This window comes from Papaver somniferum, chromosome 5, assembly GCF_003573695.1.
Source record: "Papaver somniferum cultivar HN1 chromosome 5, ASM357369v1, whole genome shotgun sequence".
NCBI lineage: Eukaryota > Viridiplantae > Streptophyta > Magnoliopsida > Ranunculales > Papaveraceae > Papaver > Papaver somniferum.
Window position 1 is genome coordinate 212,318,493 of NC_039362.1, and position 19,629 is coordinate 212,338,121.

The window sequence follows — 19,629 nt, forward strand, 5'->3', positions numbered from 1 at the left end:
GCTTTGACCATGAAGCTGACCGACATTGGACCTTCCCTTTTGGACATTGTCCCTCCATTTAGCAATGTGTATAAAAGATTGGGGTCGGATACATAAAAGTGGGTGCTACTAATGATTTTTGAATTGCCTGACTTAATTAAGAAATATCTTAGAAGATTTCGGTTTACCAAACAATAATTATGAAGATATTCTCGTACCAAAAATATTAAATGTGCAATGAAGTTAGAAGAATATTTCATTATCCCCAGAATAACTCTTCATTCCAGCATTTAACTTTCCCATTCCACTGTATATAATTCTTCTAGATAGATTAAGAATACTATTCATTTTCAAGAAAAAAAATGGCTTTATCAGTTGTCTACCTAATCTCTATTGTTTCCCTCGTTTTCATTGTTCATTTAGGAGATGCTGAAAGACCGATCGCAGATCTTTGCAAATATACGCGATCATTCGATCTCTGTACACAGATATTAAACGCCGATCCATCCAGCAAATATACCAATACAGCAGGTCGAGCTGAAATTACGATTAATGCTGCGAAAAGCATTGTTGTGGACACATCGAGATACATACTCGACGAGCTTGTTAAAACTTTTACTGAAGCAAATGCAATTAGAGTTGTCACAGAATGCAGTACGTTATATGACAATGCAAAGGCTCAACTTGAGGCAGCAATCGAAGTTTTGTATGCTTATGGTGCGGAAGAAGAACCCCAGGATGGAATCGATCGGGCTGCTTCATGTCTTGATAGTTGCAAAAATTCTTTTAGCAATGCCACTCCTCCACTAGCTTATCCTGATGCATTGGCACAAAGGCAAAAATCTTTTCAGGATATATGTGGTGTTGCTGATGATATTGTGGAACAGTTTGAGTTAGGCGACTGAAGGAGCCAGGGTAATTTAGTCTTGTTTTGCAGATGAGTTCTACCCATTTGTTTATGGCGATTAGGTCCTTACAACCTTAGATAGATTTTCGATAATAATTTCGATCTGCATAAAATCGCTTGATCGTTCATATGTTTTGTTGAACTTAATTTGATCTATGTAATGAGAAAATCATTCATTTATATGATTATTAGTAATCGCGGCTTTGTTTATGCGAAAAATCATTTAAGGTCTGTTGAACTTGAGAAGCAAAGTCGGGACTTAATGACTTATGGCAAGCTTACTTTTAAAAATCACAAATAAACAAGGGCTTCCAAAGCCAAATCGTACGAAGGGTCAACTGTCTAGACATTCTATTAAGTTTATCAGGGAACTGATACACTTACATTGTACAAATTATAACATCATGTACAGTACGTCTTATGTAACAGCTGTTGTCTTTATTTTAGCTGTACACGTTTCTTGTTGTAATGAGAATAGTCTTCCTATTCTACAGCATATTAGGTTTAGTTTTTCCTATTCTTCGGATGTAGCTATTCTTTTGCTTTTATAGTTGTATCTACTTACCTTATCATCCATGTAATCATCTAAATACATCTTAATGAAAAGAACTCAACACAGTTGTGTGAGAAAACCCTAAACCTCTGTCACCTAATTGATTTATGGTATACAAGAACTAGGTTAGAATTTTTTTCCAGCAACCTTATCATCATCATGACTATCGTAGGCGATCAATCTGTCCCTTCTCATGTCATTCCAGAAAAGGATATTGTTTTATCTCCTACCAGTCCTTACTACGGCACCCATCGGATAACCCGACGTCCGTCATCTACACTCCTCTACTCAACAGTGACAACTATTACACCTGGGGAAGAGGCATGTTCAAGGCACTCAGTGCGAAAGGGAAGACAAGATATATTGATGGCACGGTGAAGAAGCCGACTAATACATCAGTTCTCGCTCACTGGACGAGATGTGATGACTTAATGGGTAGTTGGATATCTAACTCCGTGGATCCAGAAATCCGTTCAAGCACTCGGGACTTTCCGTCAGCTCATGACCAATGGTTAGAAATCAATCATAATACGTTAAAGTTATATGCTATCAAACAATCTATTGCTATGCTGAAACAAGACAACATGAGTGTTTCCATGTATTATACTCGGCTCAAATCACTCTGAGATCAGTTAGATGCTTTTCGAAAGATTGAACCTTACATATGCATAGAAGGAAAGAACTATATGAGTCATCACAATCAGGACCACTCCATGGAATTTTTGCATGGTTTGCATGATCGATTTTCTACTCTACGTAGTCATATTCTTCTCATGAAACCCATGCCATTTCCTGCAAAGATTTATAACCATGTCATGCAGGAAGAAGAACAGCAGGGAATCAATTCTTCCTCCATCACTTCCATGGATTCGGCTGCTCTGAACATCTCTCGTAGTGATTCTCGTCCTCCAAGGTCTTTTCAACATGCTGGAACTGACAAGCGACAAAGACCTTTCTGTGACCATTGTAATAAACATGGTCATACTAAGCAAACCTGTTGGAAGCTAAACGGATATCCAAAGGACTTTCCAAAGTCACGAGATTCAGTTCCTCAAGCTTTTATAGTTGTTCATCCCTCTGCTGCACCTGGTATCTCTGCGACTCAGTATGCTCATTTGCTTTCTCTCCTAGAACCTGCTGGTGTAGGTGCAGATATCAACCCTTCTGCCAATTTTGCAGGTATGGTTTCTTCTTCTTGTCCTACTTCAAATATTTGGATAGTAGATAGTGATGCTACTCACCACATATGCTCTTCTTTATCTCTTTTTTCTTCCTATCAGCTGACTACTAAATCAATCAACGTTCAATTACCAGATGGATCAAATACCTCTGTGACTCATGTTGGAACTGTTGTTTTATCACCGACTATCCAACTGAAGATGTTTTTTACATTCCATGTGTTCAAGTTTAACTTGATCTCTGTCAGTAAACTGACGAGCACAACTAATTTCTATATTCGATTCTCAAATGAATCTTGTACCTTCCAGGTTCGTCGAACGAACACGGAGATTGGATGGAGTAGGCAGATTGCTGGTCTTTACTATTTCAATTGTCAACCATTTGCTTTATCTTTCACACCAAATAAGCCTGTTGATACATGGCACTTTCGTCTTGGTCATCCATATTTGGATTGTTTAAAGTTTTTGTCTCGCAAATTTCCTTTCATTAGTTCTAAGTTTATTCACATCTGTGATGTATGCCCCAGGGAAAAACAACCTCTTTTAAAGTTTAACAAAAGTACTTCTTTTTCTACACAGCCATTTCAATTGATCCATGCTGATATATGGGGACCATTCTCAACTCCATCTCATACAGGTGCGAAATATTTCCTTACAATTGTGGATGATTTTTCTAGATGTACTTAGGGGTTTTTTACTGAAAGTGAAATCAGAAACCTTAAAATTTCTTCAGTATTTCTTCCACTTTGTTATTAAAAAATTTGGTCATAAAATATCCAGCATCTCATCTGGTATTAACTCATTGGTCATCCCTCAGTTACATACCTTTAGGTCTGATAACGGATCCGAGTTTCAAATCTAATGCTTTACAATCATGGTTTCGTCAACATGGAATCCTTCATCAAACTAGCTGTGTGTATATTCCACGACAGAATGGCGTTGTAGAACGTAAGCATCGCCATTTATTGAGCGTACCAAGATCTCTACATTTTCAGTCTAATCTTCCAATCCATTTCTGGGGTGAATGTATTCTTGCACCAACTTACATCATTAATAAGTTGCCAACTCCAGTTTTATCTCATAAGAAGCCACGTGAAATGCTCCTTCGAACAACTCCAGATTACTCATATTTACGAGTTTTTGGCTGTCTTTGCTTTGCGATAAATACAACAATTTCTCACAAATTTGATCAACGTGCTAAAGTTGGCATTTTTGTTGGCAATCCTTATGTCCAAAAGGGTTATTCAGTTTATGATCTCGACTCCAAAACTATATACCCTTCACGTGATGTCGTTTTTCATGAAAACGTTTTTCCTTTTCAGGATTTACATAATCTTACAGGTGACTCTCATTCCGTACCAATACCACAACCTGATTCTGCTGTGTACGATCCTATTTTTTCATCCCCATCTGTTGGATATTCAATGCCTGCCAGTCCATTACAAACACCAGTTTTCAGTCTCCAGTTCACTGTATGGAATGACCTCCAGTTTCTGAATCCAGGTTACCCCAAGCATCTTCAGGTAATTTTTTGAACTCTAAATTTTCTCGTGCATCTCCAGCTGCACCAACTATTTCCACAGCTCCATCTACAACACAATCTCATGTCGAATCTCTTATATGTGATACTTCACACCCTACAACTGTACTTCCTATAGTTCCATCATCTGTACATAATCATACATCTGGCACTTCAAATTCTTCAACTACAATGCCTGAAGTCCCATCATCTGTAGATTCTAATCTCTGTGACACTACACCTGCTCTGCCTGCTTCACCTGCAGATTCATCATCTGACTCGAGACCAACTCGTTTCAGGCATCCACCTCCTTACTTAAAGGACTATCACTGTTCAGCTGCTACCTTCACATTAAATCTAAACACCCAAAATCACCCATTGATTTCAGACCAATAAGATTAAGCAACACTCCTTACAAAATCCTGTCAAAGCTGCTAGCAAATAGACTAAAAAAATTTCTTGAAAAAATGATTTCACCTTTTCAGTCTGCTTTCTTGTCATCAAGACAAATAGCAGAGAATATTGTTATTGTTCATGAGGTAATACATTCTCTAAAAAAAATGAAAACCAAAAATGGTGGTTTAGGGATTAAAATTGACATGTCGAAAGCTTTCGACAGAGTCAATTGGGACTTTCTGATCCAAACTCTCTCTGATTTTGGATTCAGTAATGATTGGTGTAACTTAATACATCAATGTGTTTCCACTGCTTCTATTGCAGTTCTGTTAAATGGCAGTCCAGGGGAATTCTTTACCCCCACTAGAGGCTTGAGACAAGGAGATCCGCTATCTCCCTATCTCTTCCTCATATGTATGGATGTTTTCTCGAGGCTCCTATTGGCTAAGGAAAAGACTAAACACATAACAGGTATAAAAATCTCTAGACATAATCTCCCAATTTCTCACCTCCTTTTTGCAGACGACTGTCTGCTTTTCTCAAAAGCAAATCTAGTTAACTGCAAAAATCTTTCAAACATCATAAGCCAATTTAGTAACGCTTCAGGACAGCTTATAGATTTCTCTAAGTCAGGTATTTTCTTCAGTAAAAAAATCCACTCTAAGCATCAACGAATTATGATCAAGCTTATCAAAATTAAGAAAATAAGTATCTCTTATTCTTATCTAGGGGCTCCTTTATTCATTGATAGGTCAAAAATCAAAACTTTCGACAAAATAGTTGATAATATGGAAAACATGACTCAAAGTTGGAATGGTACCTCTATGGTTCAAGCTAGTCTAATGATTCTGATAAAATATGTTTTATCTAGTATGCCCATGTATCAGATGGGTTGTTTTTCTTTACCAAAGAAAATAACAAACAAAATAAATGGAATCCAACGAGATTTTTGGTGGGGAAAACAAAATCATCACAAAGGATTCTGTCCATTTGGTTGGGATTTCCTTTGTGAGCCAATAGAATTAGGGGGGTTAGGTTTCAAGGATGCAGATTTGATGAATCAAGCCATGATTGCTAAACTGGCTTGGAGATTAGCAACCCAACAGAATACACTTCTGGGAACTGTTCTTAAAAGAAAATACTTCAATAATTCAACTATTTTTAATGCTCAAAAAAATTATAATACCTCTTGGATTTGGAGATGTATTTTACAGGGTATCTCTCTAATTCACAAATTCAGCTGTTGGGAGGTAGGTGACGGTAAGTCGATAAATGTTTGGACAGATAAATGGATACCAGGAGTTGCTAGTCAAGCCAGAACTGGTACTTTCCAAGCCTCGTCTGCAGAAGAAGCAGAAGCTATGAGTCCGTTGGAAACGGCAAAGTGGGCTAAGAGTATGAACTTAAAGGACTTCTGGGTGGAAGGTGATTGTCAGAGACTCATCCACTATGCTCAAGGCAAAGCAAGTAATATTTTTTAAAGAAACAAGGCTCTTATCGAAGAAGCAATGAAAATCTTGCATTGATGTCATCATTTTTTGGGTCTTACTTACATGAATAGAAGATGCAATGCAGTGGCTGATACCCTGGCAAAAGAAGCAAGAAAAAAACAGATCCACAATATAGGGTCTTGATACTGTTCTATATAGGGTGTTTGGAAAAGGTTTTTCTAATACTACATCTTTATCTGGATTTCAGAACCAAAATGAAGTCCGTCAACCATCTATTAGAAAAAAATTTGAAAATTGCTTCTAAATACTATTTAGGAAGTGATTACATAGCTTGCTCACCTGCTGAAAGAGACTACGTATTTGAAGGGTGTGCAACATTTTTCGCCTCAGTAAATTAAGACTAATTAAGAAATATGAGGTAGGAACCTTGATTCTATATATGCATTATTGGTTTGAACGATTCACCAGGTTTAAAACATTTAGTGTTTTTTGTTATAGCTCGAGTTTCAAAATACTGCACAAAAAATAGCCCGGTCACTCGATGCAGAAAAGCGCTGTATGATGAAGGTTACTGTTTCTATTAATTTGTTGTCCTTTTGCTGTGCTGGATGTAGTGGCTTTATCCCCTTTTATTCATTCCAATTCAGATTTTTGAAATGTCAACTGTTAATCTCTTTTGTTTGTCTTCATATTGACGTTTAGTTGTGGTTTTCTGCAGGACAATATTGCACTTACAGTAATATTGGAGGCAATTAAAGCTGAACCGGTTTCTGACACGTTAAATCATCGAATTTGTGTGGTATGACATCCATCAAAACTTTGAAGCATAATCATTTAGTTATTAGTTTTAGGCGTCTGATATGTTTAAATCAGTACTATCAGGAAAATGTTCATGTATCTGCGGACCCAGAGAATACAGATGTAAAACTATGGCAGGTATTTTAGTGCTGCTCATACTCTTCTAGTTAATGCCGAAGCTTGGGCATACAGAACTCCTCAAAGCTACAAAAGTTTCTTATTGATTTGATGTAGTCATTGTCTGTGGTATGATGTTTTCGTTTGGTTTCTTACAGTCTTTGTTGATTGTTTACCTTTTCTTCGTCAGTCTATCGTCTTTATGTTAACTTTTGTATGTCTGCTTATTTCAGACAGGGTCTTCTGGTAAAATTGAAGTATTTATGAAGCTTAGTTCAGCTTCGGGTCTGAGTTCAATTCAGAACTGCGAGTATGGTGCGTAAACTCTGATTTTCTTTTCCTTACAGGTTATTCAAAATATCCACCTTTAACTGCGAATTAGGTACTTCACTATTGTGATGAACTCTTATCAAAGGCCACTTTTGTACTAGGAACTCTTATCAAAGGCCACTATTGTGATGAACTCTTATTGTGATAACAGAGTCGATTGTGCTAATGGATGAAGAAGAGCTTAAGGAGTGGGTTGCGCAGGTCGTGCTTGGTCTTCTCTTTACTTTTGTTTTTATGCCTGAGGGTGGGAACGATCTCATGCAAATATGTTTTAGGTACTTCTTTCTCTATACTATTATCTGTATTCATTCCCCTCGTCATTAGCTCATACAGTCATTGTAGAGGCATGCACATTATATGTTAAACTGTGAAATTGACTTTCAACACTCAGTAACTCCAAGTTTCAGAGTAAGGATGAGGTAAAATCGAGTTTAACATGGATTTCGTATGCTCTGTTACTGTTCAAATAAAGCTCCAGGCTATATGGTTCCATATGAGCATTGTTTTCGTTTCAATCTTGTGTAAAATATGGGAACAAGATGCTCCTCATATAGTAATCCCCCTCTTTTATTCCCCAGTGATCCAACAAATGGCAAGATACATATATGATTCTTACTGATTGCTTTTTTGCTAACTGACTGTTTTAGGCAACAAGATGATGAACTGGATGAGTTAAGTGCAAGTGTGCAAAGAATTGGAGGTGTGGGGCTTACTAAACACGAGGAACTTACAGGACGCAGAGGAACTTGTTACTCCTAGTTTGAGTGAACTTTGCCCATCTCCTTCTGATGTAAAGGAACTGAGTCTTTGTACTCCTGGTTTGAGTAATTAAACTTCGCCCATCTTGTTAAAGGATCTGTAATTTTGTACCCCTTGATTTGAGTTAAACAAGTAGACAGAAATGTGTAAATTCTATTTGTTTCTGGTTCAGAAATGAATTTAATTCAGTGAGCAATGAAATCTGTCGTTTTTCTATTGGTCCTTCCGGATTTGAATTACAGGTGCAGAAATGGAATTGGAAATATATTATTTATACAGGGTAAATTTATATTGAAAATTTAGAGAAACACCACACTTTTCTCTAGATTCGTCTTTTAAAACTCATGACGTTAGATCTCAACTTTTGAAAGCCTTGAGTTCTTTGCACAAAGTAAGATCACACTTCTCATTGCGGCAGAGTTGTTATCTATAAATCACCCTTTAAATTATACCGGCAAAGATCATAGACAGCTAGTATTTAGATCACACTTTCCAAGAATGATCCATGTATGTTTTTGTTGTAGTGTGGCCAGTTGGCCGAAAATGCGAAGGCCTTCGGGTTGGGGTGGTTACCATCCAGATCCGACATACACATAATTTAAACCTAGCTATGTCTTTTACTTCCATCCAACTCCTGAGCTATCCCTGCTGATCACCGAGTCAATAACAATGGGCAGTCAATCACAATACGCAATTAGGCATCCACTATTCATACGTCATGTACGAAGCATGAATTCATGCTTTCTATCTATGTCGTAAAGCTAATAAGACTATGTTGCACTTCTGTCGTTCAAGCCATCAATTAACCAGCTTATTAGGGACTAGAAGCCATTAATTAACCAGCTTATTAGGGACTAGTCGGGTGCATGTTAGGGTTGATCCTAACAGGTGGCAACCGGGAATAGGATAAAGTAGTTGATCTTGATCCCGACTCAAGATGATCTAATCTTTAATGAAAGAAGAAGAAAACACATGCAATCAAACTTAAAACACTGAATCGTTAACAAACTACTAAATAAAAATTATCAGGACTATTCAAAAACATAAATTAAACCATAAAGGCATAAACCAAATACTTAAACGAACATATATTATAAAACCCTAGCCAGATGATCCTATGGTTTGTTTAGGTTATAATCATTCAAAGGCCCACTGGTTCTCCCTTCTGAGCTCTTCCTCTTCCTCAGGGGTGAAGTCATTCTTGATGTTGAATGTCTTGCGGATCTCCTCTGGTGTCTTTCCCTTGATCATATCAGCAACTGTCTGGCAAGTCAAATCCAACAACTCCTCAATATTCAGATAATTCGCAGCCAAAATAAGATCGAACAGCGTAGCTTGGTCGACGTTAACAAACTCAGCATCCCAGTTTTTAACCTCATCTTTCTGATCTTTCTCATCAGCAACACCGTCATGTTTCCTGCAATATTGAATAACTTTAGCCAAAATCTTGCCAGTTACATTGGGTAAAGGTATTCCGTTATCAGCACAATCATCTTCGATCATATGCTTAATGGTTTGAGATTGAAGAGCAACCGATTCTTCAACATCAAAAGTTTCTCCATCAGAACTCTTCAAAGGTTACCATCTTTGAAGTCGACATATTGAATTAAAGGCTGGAAAAAAATCAAGCAAAGTTTTATGAACAGAGGAAGAAAAGAAAGGGAAAGCAAAACAAAGGAAAAATTTAAACGTGAGAACTAATATCTTTTTTTACAGGTATATATAGACTTTATGAGAAGCCGGGAAGCCGAAAACTTGAATGACAAGAATTCCAGAAGCAAGTAGAAGATGTATAGAATAAGGAAACCAAGTAGAAGACATACGTATAGAATAAGGAAGGATCGATGCATTGAGAAGTTCTCTTCGTTTGGGAAACTGAATATATGGTAAGAGTGAGGGAACGTGTCTTTAGAAGTTGGATCTTGAAGCCCGAAATAAGCTTTGATTTTCCCTGCACATTAAACCGTGTCACGGAAACCGAGTAGTCCAAAAACACGGGTACCAAGATGGTAAACCTTGGTGTCACTTATCCACGTACACTAAGATTTGTATGCATGCGCACAATACTCTTTTTCTGCCATTTTTTTCCTCCTTTTTCTCCTAGTTTCTCTTCAAAGGAAAAATTGGGAAAATGCCACATATTTCGATGTCCAGTTGGGAAAATGCCCCGTAATTTAAAACTTATGGAAAAATGTTCTATTTGTTACATTTCCGTCCAAAATTGTTAAGTGGTCAAACTAGCACACATGCCAGACTACGTGTGAAAAAAAACACCCTCCCTGCATCATCTTCATCTTCAATCGGTTAATCAACTACGATTGTTTCATCCCATGGTGATAAACACATTCAACAACATACCATTTGCCACAAACCTTTAAAAACTCAAATTACATCATTCAACAACAAAACCCCATTATTAATATATGAATTTCCCCCAAATCAATAGACCCTAATATCAGTTGGTACAAAATTAATAAAATTCAAGATGAAATTTCGGCACAATAACCTAAAATAGGGATGGGTTTAAAGATAGAATGTACAATGAGTTTAAAGATTCCACCAGAGGTAGAAAAGAATATAAAAAGAAACAAAACGCAACAGAGAAAAACTAAGTTGCAGAGACAAGAAAATCCCAATTAGAAACAGAATAAGCAAAAGTTAATATGAATTCTAGACCCCTTGGCAGCAGCCCATGATAAAACCAACGATTTTTCCTCATCACCCAGGTCTGCTTCCACCTTAAACTCATAGTTCTTCATCCGGAGTGAGGTTCCATAGAATTCTCTCCACAAAGACTACACTCCTTCACGGAAGAAGGCTAAAGGCTCAATTGTTCACTCGATTTTGGCCATCCCAACCAAAACCAAACGAGGTTACCAAAAATGACCGTTTCAAAATGTCATTATGGCACGAACAATATGAGATTCAGACTACCCTTAATAGTATGAACCGTTTAGATTCGTATACTTAAGCTCTGATTCATGGATAAACCAAAGTTTAGATCAACTCATTAGCAGACCCTCCTACTTACCTGATAACATTAGTAAGGTGGCTGATTTGATTCTTGCAAACTCTAGAGAATGGAATATTTCTCTGCTAAATGAATTATTCTCGCCGGAAACAGTGCAGCACATAACTTCATTAAACTTAAGCTCGGTGAGAGACTCAAGTGACTCTTTGGTTTGGACATGTGCTCCTTAAGGTAAATTCAGTGCGAAATCTTGTTATCATCTTAAAATTAATGGGGTTCCTTCTTCTTCTGAATTAAGTGATTTCCCTTGGGAAAAGTTTTGGTCTTACTCAATTCTGTTGCCAAATATACAAATTTTTTTCTGGAAAATTATTCACAATGGAGTTGCAGTTAAAAGCAATATTCACAGATTTGTTCAGGGCATTGATTATTCTTGTACTTTCTGTCAACAAGAAGAAGAATCGGTATCTCACTCACTTCTGGAATGTAGTTGTGCAAAGTCTGTGTTTGAATTAGCAAATTTGAATGATAGTATTACTTCTCCGGTGAATAGCGTACAACAGGTTTAGCTCATTGGTTGGAACAAGATTCAGAGAGTTCTTTCATGGAGAAGATGTGTATTATATGGAATCTATGGAAAATAAGAAATGATATGATAGTATTTTCTCAAGAAAATTTCTCAGAGAATTTGGTGATTAAAAGAGCTTCTCAAGACATGGATTTGTGCATGGATGGTAAGGCAGTTACAAGAAATGGGAGTTCTTATGTTCCACAGAATTCTGGCTGGAGTACTCCTAATCCTCCATACATTAAACTTAATGTTGATGTGGCATTTGTACCAAATAATGCGGCGGCAGCTTCCATTGCTCGTGATCACGCAGGAAATTTTCTAGGCTGTGGTAGTTGTACCTTTATTGATACTTCACCTTTTTTTTTATCGGTAAAGAATTTGGTGCTGGCGAGTTTCGAACTCAGGTCACTAGTATCAACACAGTGACTTTACCACTATACTACAGTGACACCTGCGCTACTTCACCTTTATAGGCGGAATCTGTGGCTTATAGGCTTGGTATGGAACTAGAAAGGAGGTTCTTGTTCGATAATGTTATTATTGAACGAGATACATCGAATGTTACTGCGGCAATCCTTGGCAATGTTTCTGATATCCCGTGGAGCATAAAATCTGTGATTTTACAGATTAAAGATAATATTTCTTCCTTCTCTGATGTAAACTTTATTTCAGATCCAAAAAATGCTAATAGCACAACTCACATTTTATGTCAACATGCGATGCATGAGAATGTAAATAGATGGTGGAATGCTAATTCTCCACCTGATTGTATCCTTTTAAACCTCAATCTTTGAGGTAGTCTAATAAAGTTGGCTCTGTAAGAGCCTTTTTCCTTCAAAAATAAATAAATAGTATGAACCGTCTATTTATAATTTACAATTGCTTGAACCATAAAATTATGGTGGCTTAATTGTTACTTATCATATGGCAAGATTATTCCCTGAGAAAAATTCGCAAAGTTGTTATTGCAAATTCTGCTGTAAATATGAGATTTAAGGATAATGAAGAAGTATCAAAGAAAATAAAATTTCGAGAAAATCGAAGATCTTTTAATGCCGCTAGCTTAAATTTTTATACATTCTATTTTCACCTGACTTTCTGTAAAGAATATATAAAACTGTGGCTGCAAGAATATAAAACAGTAATTATCTTCAACTTGTAAAAACCGCTATAAGTTTCGAGGAAAAAGTTGATTAAATGAAGTTCAAATCAGTAACTTAGAGATGAATCATGTAAGGAAGTAATTAAGAAAACATGATCACATGAACCTCAGCTCGAAAACACAAAGCTCTTCAATGATATCGCTATGATTATGATTCAACCCCGGTTTTGCCTCTTACTTCCATCCAATTCGTTAAGCTATTAGCTATAACTCCCTGAGTCAATGTAAGCATCCACTTTTGTGATTGCCTCTACTTAATGCATCCCTTCTAGGAAAAGGATTTTCAATGCTTGCCATCAAAAGTAGGCAGCCAGTAAACATTCTTCGAGGTTCCACCATCATGGCATCCGAATGTTTGATATGCGCTGTGGGAATGTACATGCATGAATTCTTTTATTTTTTTTTTGAGGAAAAAAAAGATACATATTAAAAAGGAAAAGTGGTATGTACAAAGGTATTTACAGGGAAAAAATAGGACCCAATAAAAACCAAAAAAAACCTCAATTATATATGAATGATTTCCTCCCATTGATGAACAATCTGGTTTGAATTTTTTTTAAAGATGTCTGTGGTAGAGCTCCACAGGAAAATGTTCATCCTGATAGCATACAGCAATTCATCCTCTCCCTACACCTTGCTCCGTGCCTCCTTTTGTTTCTTTCAGTCCATAATTCCCAACCAATAACAAAAGGTAGTAAGTGCCAAATTACCTGTATTCTTTCCCCCACTCCAATCAATCTCCATCCTAGCAATAACTCTTGAAACGTAGCAGGGAACACCAAACCAAATTTTAATGAAATCGAAAAATTCTCCCAGATGGACCTTTTAACTCGCAGTGCATAAAAAGATGATCTTGCGTCTCTTCTGCAGTATTGCACAAAAGGCATCTGTTCGACTGTAATTCTATCCCTCGCGCCTGCAACATGGTTCTAGTTGGAATAGACCTATGCATTGGAGCTCACAGCATGATTGGACCTTTGGTGGAGCGTGTTTGCTCAGCACAACCCTGTGATACTCCCAGTCCGGCTCAGCTGCCATAAACTTGTCGTATAAAGCTTTTTCAGACCAATCCCCTACTATCACGTCCTCCTCCCCCTGCACCAAAGTCACGTTACGTAGATCATGTTTAATCTCCAGAATATGTATAATTTCAGCCGGGTTTAAAACCCTAGAAAACTCAAAATTCCACGATGCAGCTCTCATATCAGCTACCATACTCATCTTCTGTGTACTCCGTTTATACAATCTGGGGTACTTCAGCTTGAGAACTCCAATTTCCAGCCATCTGTCATGCCAAAACCTTAACCTTCTACCATTTTTTATCTGGATAACAACAGCATTACAGAAATCGTCAGTAGCCTTGAGAATGTCAAACCACAAACTTCTACCAATTGTTTCCTTCACCTGTAAAGGAACTAAAGCTAACTCATCCGCATTAGATTTTTCACACATAATCTGCCTCCACCAAGCGTTTTTCTCCTTGCAGTAGCTTCCATGCCACTTTGCCAACAAAGCTCTATTTATAAGCCTTAGCTTCCTTTTACCTAAACCTCCCTTTTTACTTGTTTTTGTAACCTTTTCAAAAGAAACCCAGCTCATCTTCTTAGTTGTATCAGCCTCACCCCACAGAAACTTCCTTATAATGCTGTTTAGTTGCTTTTCCACATAAACCGGCATATAGGAAAGAGACATGTAGTAAACCGCAACACTTTCTAAAGTACTCTTGATTAAGGTTATTCTTCCGGCTTTGTTTAAAAATTTTCGTTTCCAAGGAGCTAACTTCTTCTTCATCTTCTCAATGACCACCCCTATATAGCTGCATTTCTTTTACTTGCACCAATTGGCATCCCTAGGTAAACTATTGGTAGCTTATCTATTTTGCAACCCAGTTCTAAAGCCAAATCTTGTATCAAATTATCAGCACCAATACTTGTCATCGAACTTTTATCTAAGTTCAACTTCAAGCCAGTTAATAATTCAAACATCAAAAAAATAATTAACAATCTTCTTACCTCTTCCTTAGTCGCCCCAGAAGCACAATCGTATCGTCAGCAAACTGAAGATGAGAGACCATCGTACCTCCTTCCTTTACTTGAAAACCAGTTAATCTTCCATCAAGCACTGCATCATTAATAAGAATAGAAAGAACCTCCACCACCAACAAAAACAGAAAAGGTAAACGTGGGTCGCCTTGTGTAATCCCCTTAGATGGCTTTATTCTGTTTGTTGCTTCTCCGTTAACCAAAATAGAAAATTGAGCTCCTGTGACACACCAGTGAATCTACTTATCCCCAAATCCATTTCTCCTCAGAATAGTAAACAAAGAAGGCCAATTAACATTGTCAAACGCCTTTTTCATATCAATCTTGCAAAGAATCCCAGGTTTTTTTTGCCGTAACCTACTATCAATACACTCATTAGCAATTAGAATACCATCCATAATTTGCTTATGTTTAACAAAAGCACCCTGAGCATTAGATATTAGAGTAGGCATAACCACCTTAAGTCTTTCTGCAAGTAGTTTAGAAACAATCTTGTAAAAACTACTAATAAGACTTAGTGACCTGAAGTCCTTCACAGTAGCCGAATCTTCCTTCTTTGGGATAAGCTTAATGAAAGACATGTTCAGCCTCTAATCTAGCTTACCTTTACAATGAAATTCGTTGATTGCCTCTATAACCTCCACCTTCAAGAAGCTCCAACAAGCCTTGAAAAACTCAATGTTGTAACCATCCGGGCCCGGGGCTTTATTAGATCCACATCCTTTCATAGCAGCAACAACCTCTTCTTCTTCAAACTTTCTTTCCAGCCACCCTTGTTGAACAACATCAATGCTTTTAAACCTCATTGCCTCAAAATAAGGAGAAACTTACGAAGAAGCTGTGAAAAGAGAAGTATAATACTATTGAATCTCCCTTTTTATTACCTCTTGATTGAAAACGTCTACTCCTAAAACTTCCAGATCAGAAATACAATTTCTTCCCATCTTTGCATTAGCAATCTTGTGAAAATAGTTTGTATTTTTATCCCCATACTTGAAGCCATTTACTTTTGCCCTTTGAAACGCCATCCTTGCTCTAGTAATCTTAACATTGTTTAGATCAACAAGCAACTTCGCCCTTTCTTCTCTTTGCGCTACATTTAAAGCCGCACCTTCTTCTGCCAAGTTCAACACCTTAATCTTCTCAGAAAGTACCTCCTCTTCCTTTCTAACATTCCCAAACACGTTCCTACTCCAGTTTTTTATAAAATACTTCAGGTTTTGAAGTTTTCTAAACAAAACATAATCCGGAGTTCCTACAAAGTCCATGGCCTTCCAGCAAGTCTCCACCTTAACAAAGTCAGGATGTTGTAGCCAGTGGTTCTTGATCTTGAAACTTGAATGAACTCTAATATTTGGTGTTAATTCTAAAAATATAGCATTATGATCAGAGATAGTTCTTACCAGCGCCATTTAAGTTGCATTACTGAATTTAGCATCGAGAGAAGTGCAAACTAGGAATCTGTCCAGCCTACACAACAAAGGGTCATCATGCTTATTGCTCCACGTAAAAGCACCTCCATCCAGTGGTAAGTCGATTAATTCCTGCCCAAGAATAAAATCATTAAGGAAGTTCATGTTTATTATATCACCACCACTTCTATTCCTCTCACCGTCACTTCTAACATCATTAAAATCTCCCACAACACACCAAGATTCAGTGCTCCAACTCCTAACATCACCAATCTCATCCCAGAAAGTCTCTCCCAAGTTGTAATCACAAGGCGAATATGCGTTTTTCAGAATAAACTTGAAACCATTATTCCTGAACTGAAACAGGCAAGAGATTGAATTAAAACCCAACCTTTTATCAAGTAGCTCCAACTCTGTATCATTCCACATGGTTAATAACCCTCCATTGTGTCCTGCGCTGCCTTGAGATGGTAAAAACTCCCAACCAAACTCAGAATCAAACCACAGTTATCGCAAGAAAAAGCTGGAAAAAGCACCCATTTTCGTTTCTTGAATTGTACACACTAGACACTTATGAGAATTTATCAAATCCTTGACTACAAACCCACCATTAGTGTTTCCAATGGTTTCCATTGAAACCAGAAAAAAATTCTGTCAGGATGAAGCGCTTATTGTGCTCCTTCTCTCTCCATTTTCTGTTCATGCATGAATTCTTACACAACGTAAAAGACAGGTTTATAAACTAGATTCATCAAAGACCTTGGAATATATATTTTTTTTTAATTTACGTGACTAAAAGTCTTTGCAAACACATGCCCCTAGGGATCGAATCAAATGGGTAAAAAGCTAGCTGGGAACAGAAAAAAGTTTTTTTTGTTTTTTTGATCGGTAAAGAATTTGATGCTTGCGAGATTGGAATTCAGGTCACTGGTATCATCACTCAATGATTTTAACACTGTACTACAGTGACACCGGCGGAACAGAAGAAAGTTGGGGGCTTAGTTGGTGCCAATTCAAGATATACTAATCTTCGGGAAACAAGAATAAAACATGTGCAATCGAATTTAAGTACTGAATTAAGAAAGAAAATCATCATAATAAGTATTAATCAAATAAAAGTTGTCTGGACTAATCAAGAACATAAATTAAACCATAAACTAACAAGAGATGATGGTCTCTTTTTTTCTCAACGTAAATACACTTTGGACGTTCTGTCTGAGACTGGACTTCTTGGAGCCAAACCAGCTTCTTCACCCATTGATCAACATCATTGTTTAGCTCTAGATGATGGACTAATGTACTATGATTCATCCCAGTAACGTCGGCTCGTTGGACGTTTGATCTATTTAATTATTACTCGTCCTGAATTGTGTTACTCAGTGCATGTGTTGGCACAATTTATGCAGTCTCCTCGGGTCTCTAATTGGGAAGCTGCACTCCGAGTTCTTCGATATCTGAAGGGCCATCCGGGTCAAGGAATTCTTTTAGGTAAAGATAGTGCTCTTCAGCTTACTGCATATTGTGACTCTGATTGGGCCTCCTGCCCTCTTAGTCGTCGTTCGCTTACTGTTTATTTAATCTTTTTGGGAGGATTACTTATATCTTGGAAGAAAAAGAAGCAGCATACAATCTCTGTTCTTATGCTGAGGCCGAGTACCGTTCCATGGCTCATACTTGTAGTGAGCTCACGTGGCTAAAGGCATTATTGAAATCTCTAGGTGTGTTTCACTCTCAGCCTATGTGTCTTTACTGTGATAGTCAATCCGCCCTTCATATTTCTGCTAACCCTGTCTTTCATGAGCGCACCAAACATATTGAGATTGATTGTCATTATATATGCGATCAAATTCAGTCCGGTGCTGTTATTACTTCTCATGTTCGCACCACCGCTCAACTTGCATACATTTTCACCAAGGCTCTTGGACGTCCTCAGTTTGAGCAACTTCTTTGCAAGTTGGGCATTCGTGATCTTCATGCTCCAAATTGAGGGGGAGTATTGAGAGATATGTATATATTGTATTTTGTATATATGGTTAGGATATATTTTAGTTAGGAAAGAATATATTCTTGGAGTAAAGTCTGTTTCTCCCTATTTAGTCACAATGAACCGAATTGTATTCTCAAGCTTTTCAAGAATAAGAAAACTTCAATTATTCTCTTTCATATGTTTAATTCTAACGATCAACAGCGATGAATAGTATGAAGCAGTTAATGTCAATTCAGAATAATCTAAAATCTCTAATCTTTAATGAAACAAGAATTAAAAAATAAAACCATATTAATCAATACCTTAATCAATTAAACATAAAATCTTCTGGACTAGTCAAAAACATAAACTAAACCCTAGCTAGATGATTGAGGCGTCAAATCATTCAAAAGCCCACTGGTTCTCCCTTCTGACCTCCTCCTCTTCCTCAGGGGTGAAGTCATTCTCGATGTTGAATGTCTTGCGGATCTCCTCTGGTGTCTTGTCCTTGATCATATCAGCAACTGTCTGGCAAGTCAAATCCAACAACTCCTTAACATTCAGATAATTCGCAGCCAAAATAAGATCGAACAACGTGTTTTGGTCGACCTTAACAAAGTCAGCGTCCCAGTTCTTAGCCTCATCTTTGTCTTTCTCATCAGCATCACCGTCATGTTTCCTGCAATATTCAATAACTTTAGCCAAAATCTTGCTAGTTACGTTGGGTAAAGGTATTCCGTTATCAGCGCAATCATCTTCGATCATATGTTTGATTGTTTGAGATTGAAGAGCAACAGATTCTTCAACATCAAAAGTTACTCCATCAGAACTCTTCAAGGTTACCATCTTTGGAGTCGACATACGATCAATTAATGGTTGCAACGAAAAAAAACTAGTAACTGAGAAAAAATCTTATGAACAGAGAAAGAAAAGCGAAGAAATTGTACGTGAGAACCAGTACCTTCGTTCACAGATATATATATAGTTTTTCATAAGAAATATAGTTTTTCATAAGAAGACTCTAGAATCATGAAGGTTCCCAATTTGGAAGTTGTCTTCGTTTGGGAAACAGAATATCATGGTAAGAGTGAAACGACGTGTCTTTAGTAGTTGCGTGTTGTGAGTCGTTGGATCTTGGGACTTCTATGACAGTTGGACTTGAAGCCTGATTTTCCGAACACCCATACCATGTTGCGGAAACCGACTAGTCAGAAACAGGATGGTAAACCTTAATGTCCCTTATGAGACTTGCCTCCCCGTAGCCACAACATATGTTGTTTAGCAGGGTGTTGGTGACTTGGATAAGAAACTACTAAAGACCTACGTCTCCCTCTTTCTTTCCGAATATAACTTTACGTGTTCCCGAACGACGACCACCAGAAATATATAGCAGCAATCCGTCTCTGTCTGAATTTATTTTTGTGCAAATCAATTTTTCTTAGTTTTTCTTCAACTTTGTTCAAAATGGGATTGAAAATGTCAAAGACAGTAACATTGAGGAGTTCTGATGGGAAAGAT

The 19,629-nt window shown here is 37.4% G+C and overlaps 3 protein-coding genes, 2 long non-coding RNA genes and 1 pseudogene across 6 annotated transcripts; 4 read left to right on the forward strand and 2 right to left on the reverse strand.

Moving 5' to 3' along the window:
* Positions 1-341: 341 nt before the first annotated feature.
* LOC113280709 lies at positions 342-884 on the forward strand. Its single transcript, XM_026529298.1, has one exon. It carries the CDS (start codon positions 342-344, stop codon positions 882-884), a length of 543 nt encoding a protein of 180 aa, XP_026385083.1.
* Positions 885-6,635: 5,751 nt separating this feature from the next.
* Positions 6,636-7,214, forward strand: LOC113278554. 2 transcript variants are annotated; one of them, XR_003325566.1, is made up of 3 exons: positions 6,636-6,782; positions 6,866-7,027; positions 7,132-7,214. It is a non-coding gene; the product is annotated as an uncharacterized LOC113278554 (long non-coding RNA). The 2 variants fall into 2 exon arrangements; XR_003325565.1 differs by having other exon boundaries at positions 6,639-6,782; positions 6,866-6,919; positions 7,132-7,208.
* Positions 7,215-7,374: 160 nt separating this feature from the next.
* LOC113278555 lies at positions 7,375-8,183 on the forward strand. The gene is made up of 2 exons (XR_003325567.1): positions 7,375-7,503; positions 7,876-8,183. It is a non-coding gene; the product is annotated as an uncharacterized LOC113278555 (long non-coding RNA).
* Positions 8,184-9,037: 854 nt separating this feature from the next.
* On the reverse strand, positions 9,038-9,587 carry LOC113278556 (annotated as a pseudogene).
* A 7,958-nt stretch (positions 9,588-17,545) lies between these two features.
* LOC113280711 (uncharacterized mitochondrial protein AtMg00810-like) lies at positions 17,546-18,132 on the forward strand. Its single transcript, XM_026529299.1, has 2 exons — positions 17,546-17,824; positions 17,998-18,132. Exons 1-2 carry the CDS (start codon positions 17,546-17,548, stop codon positions 18,130-18,132), a joined length of 414 nt encoding a protein of 137 aa, XP_026385084.1.
* A 381-nt stretch (positions 18,133-18,513) lies between these two features.
* Positions 18,514-19,029, reverse strand: LOC113278557 (SKP1-like protein 1). The gene has a single exon (XM_026527365.1). The coding sequence runs from the start codon at positions 18,970-18,972 to the stop codon at positions 18,514-18,516; it is 459 nt and encodes a 152-aa protein (XP_026383150.1). The 5' UTR covers positions 18,973-19,029.
* Between the last annotated feature and the right edge of the window lie 600 nt (positions 19,030-19,629).

Coding starts and splice junctions, on each gene's coding strand:
- LOC113280709 (XM_026529298.1), top strand. CDS start 342: ATGGCTTTATCAGTTGTCTACCTAATCTCTATTGTTTCCCTCGTTTTC.
- LOC113278557 (XM_026527365.1), bottom strand. CDS start 18,972: ATGTCGACTCCAAAGATGGTAACCTTGAAGAGTTCTGATGGAGTAACT.
- LOC113280711 (XM_026529299.1), top strand. CDS start 17,546: ATGCAGTCTCCTCGGGTCTCTAATTGGGAAGCTGCACTCCGAGTTCTT. Junction 17,825..17,997: donor TTCCATGGCTCATACTTGTA/GTGAGCTCACGT, acceptor GATCAAATTCAG/TCCGGTGCTGTTATTACTTC.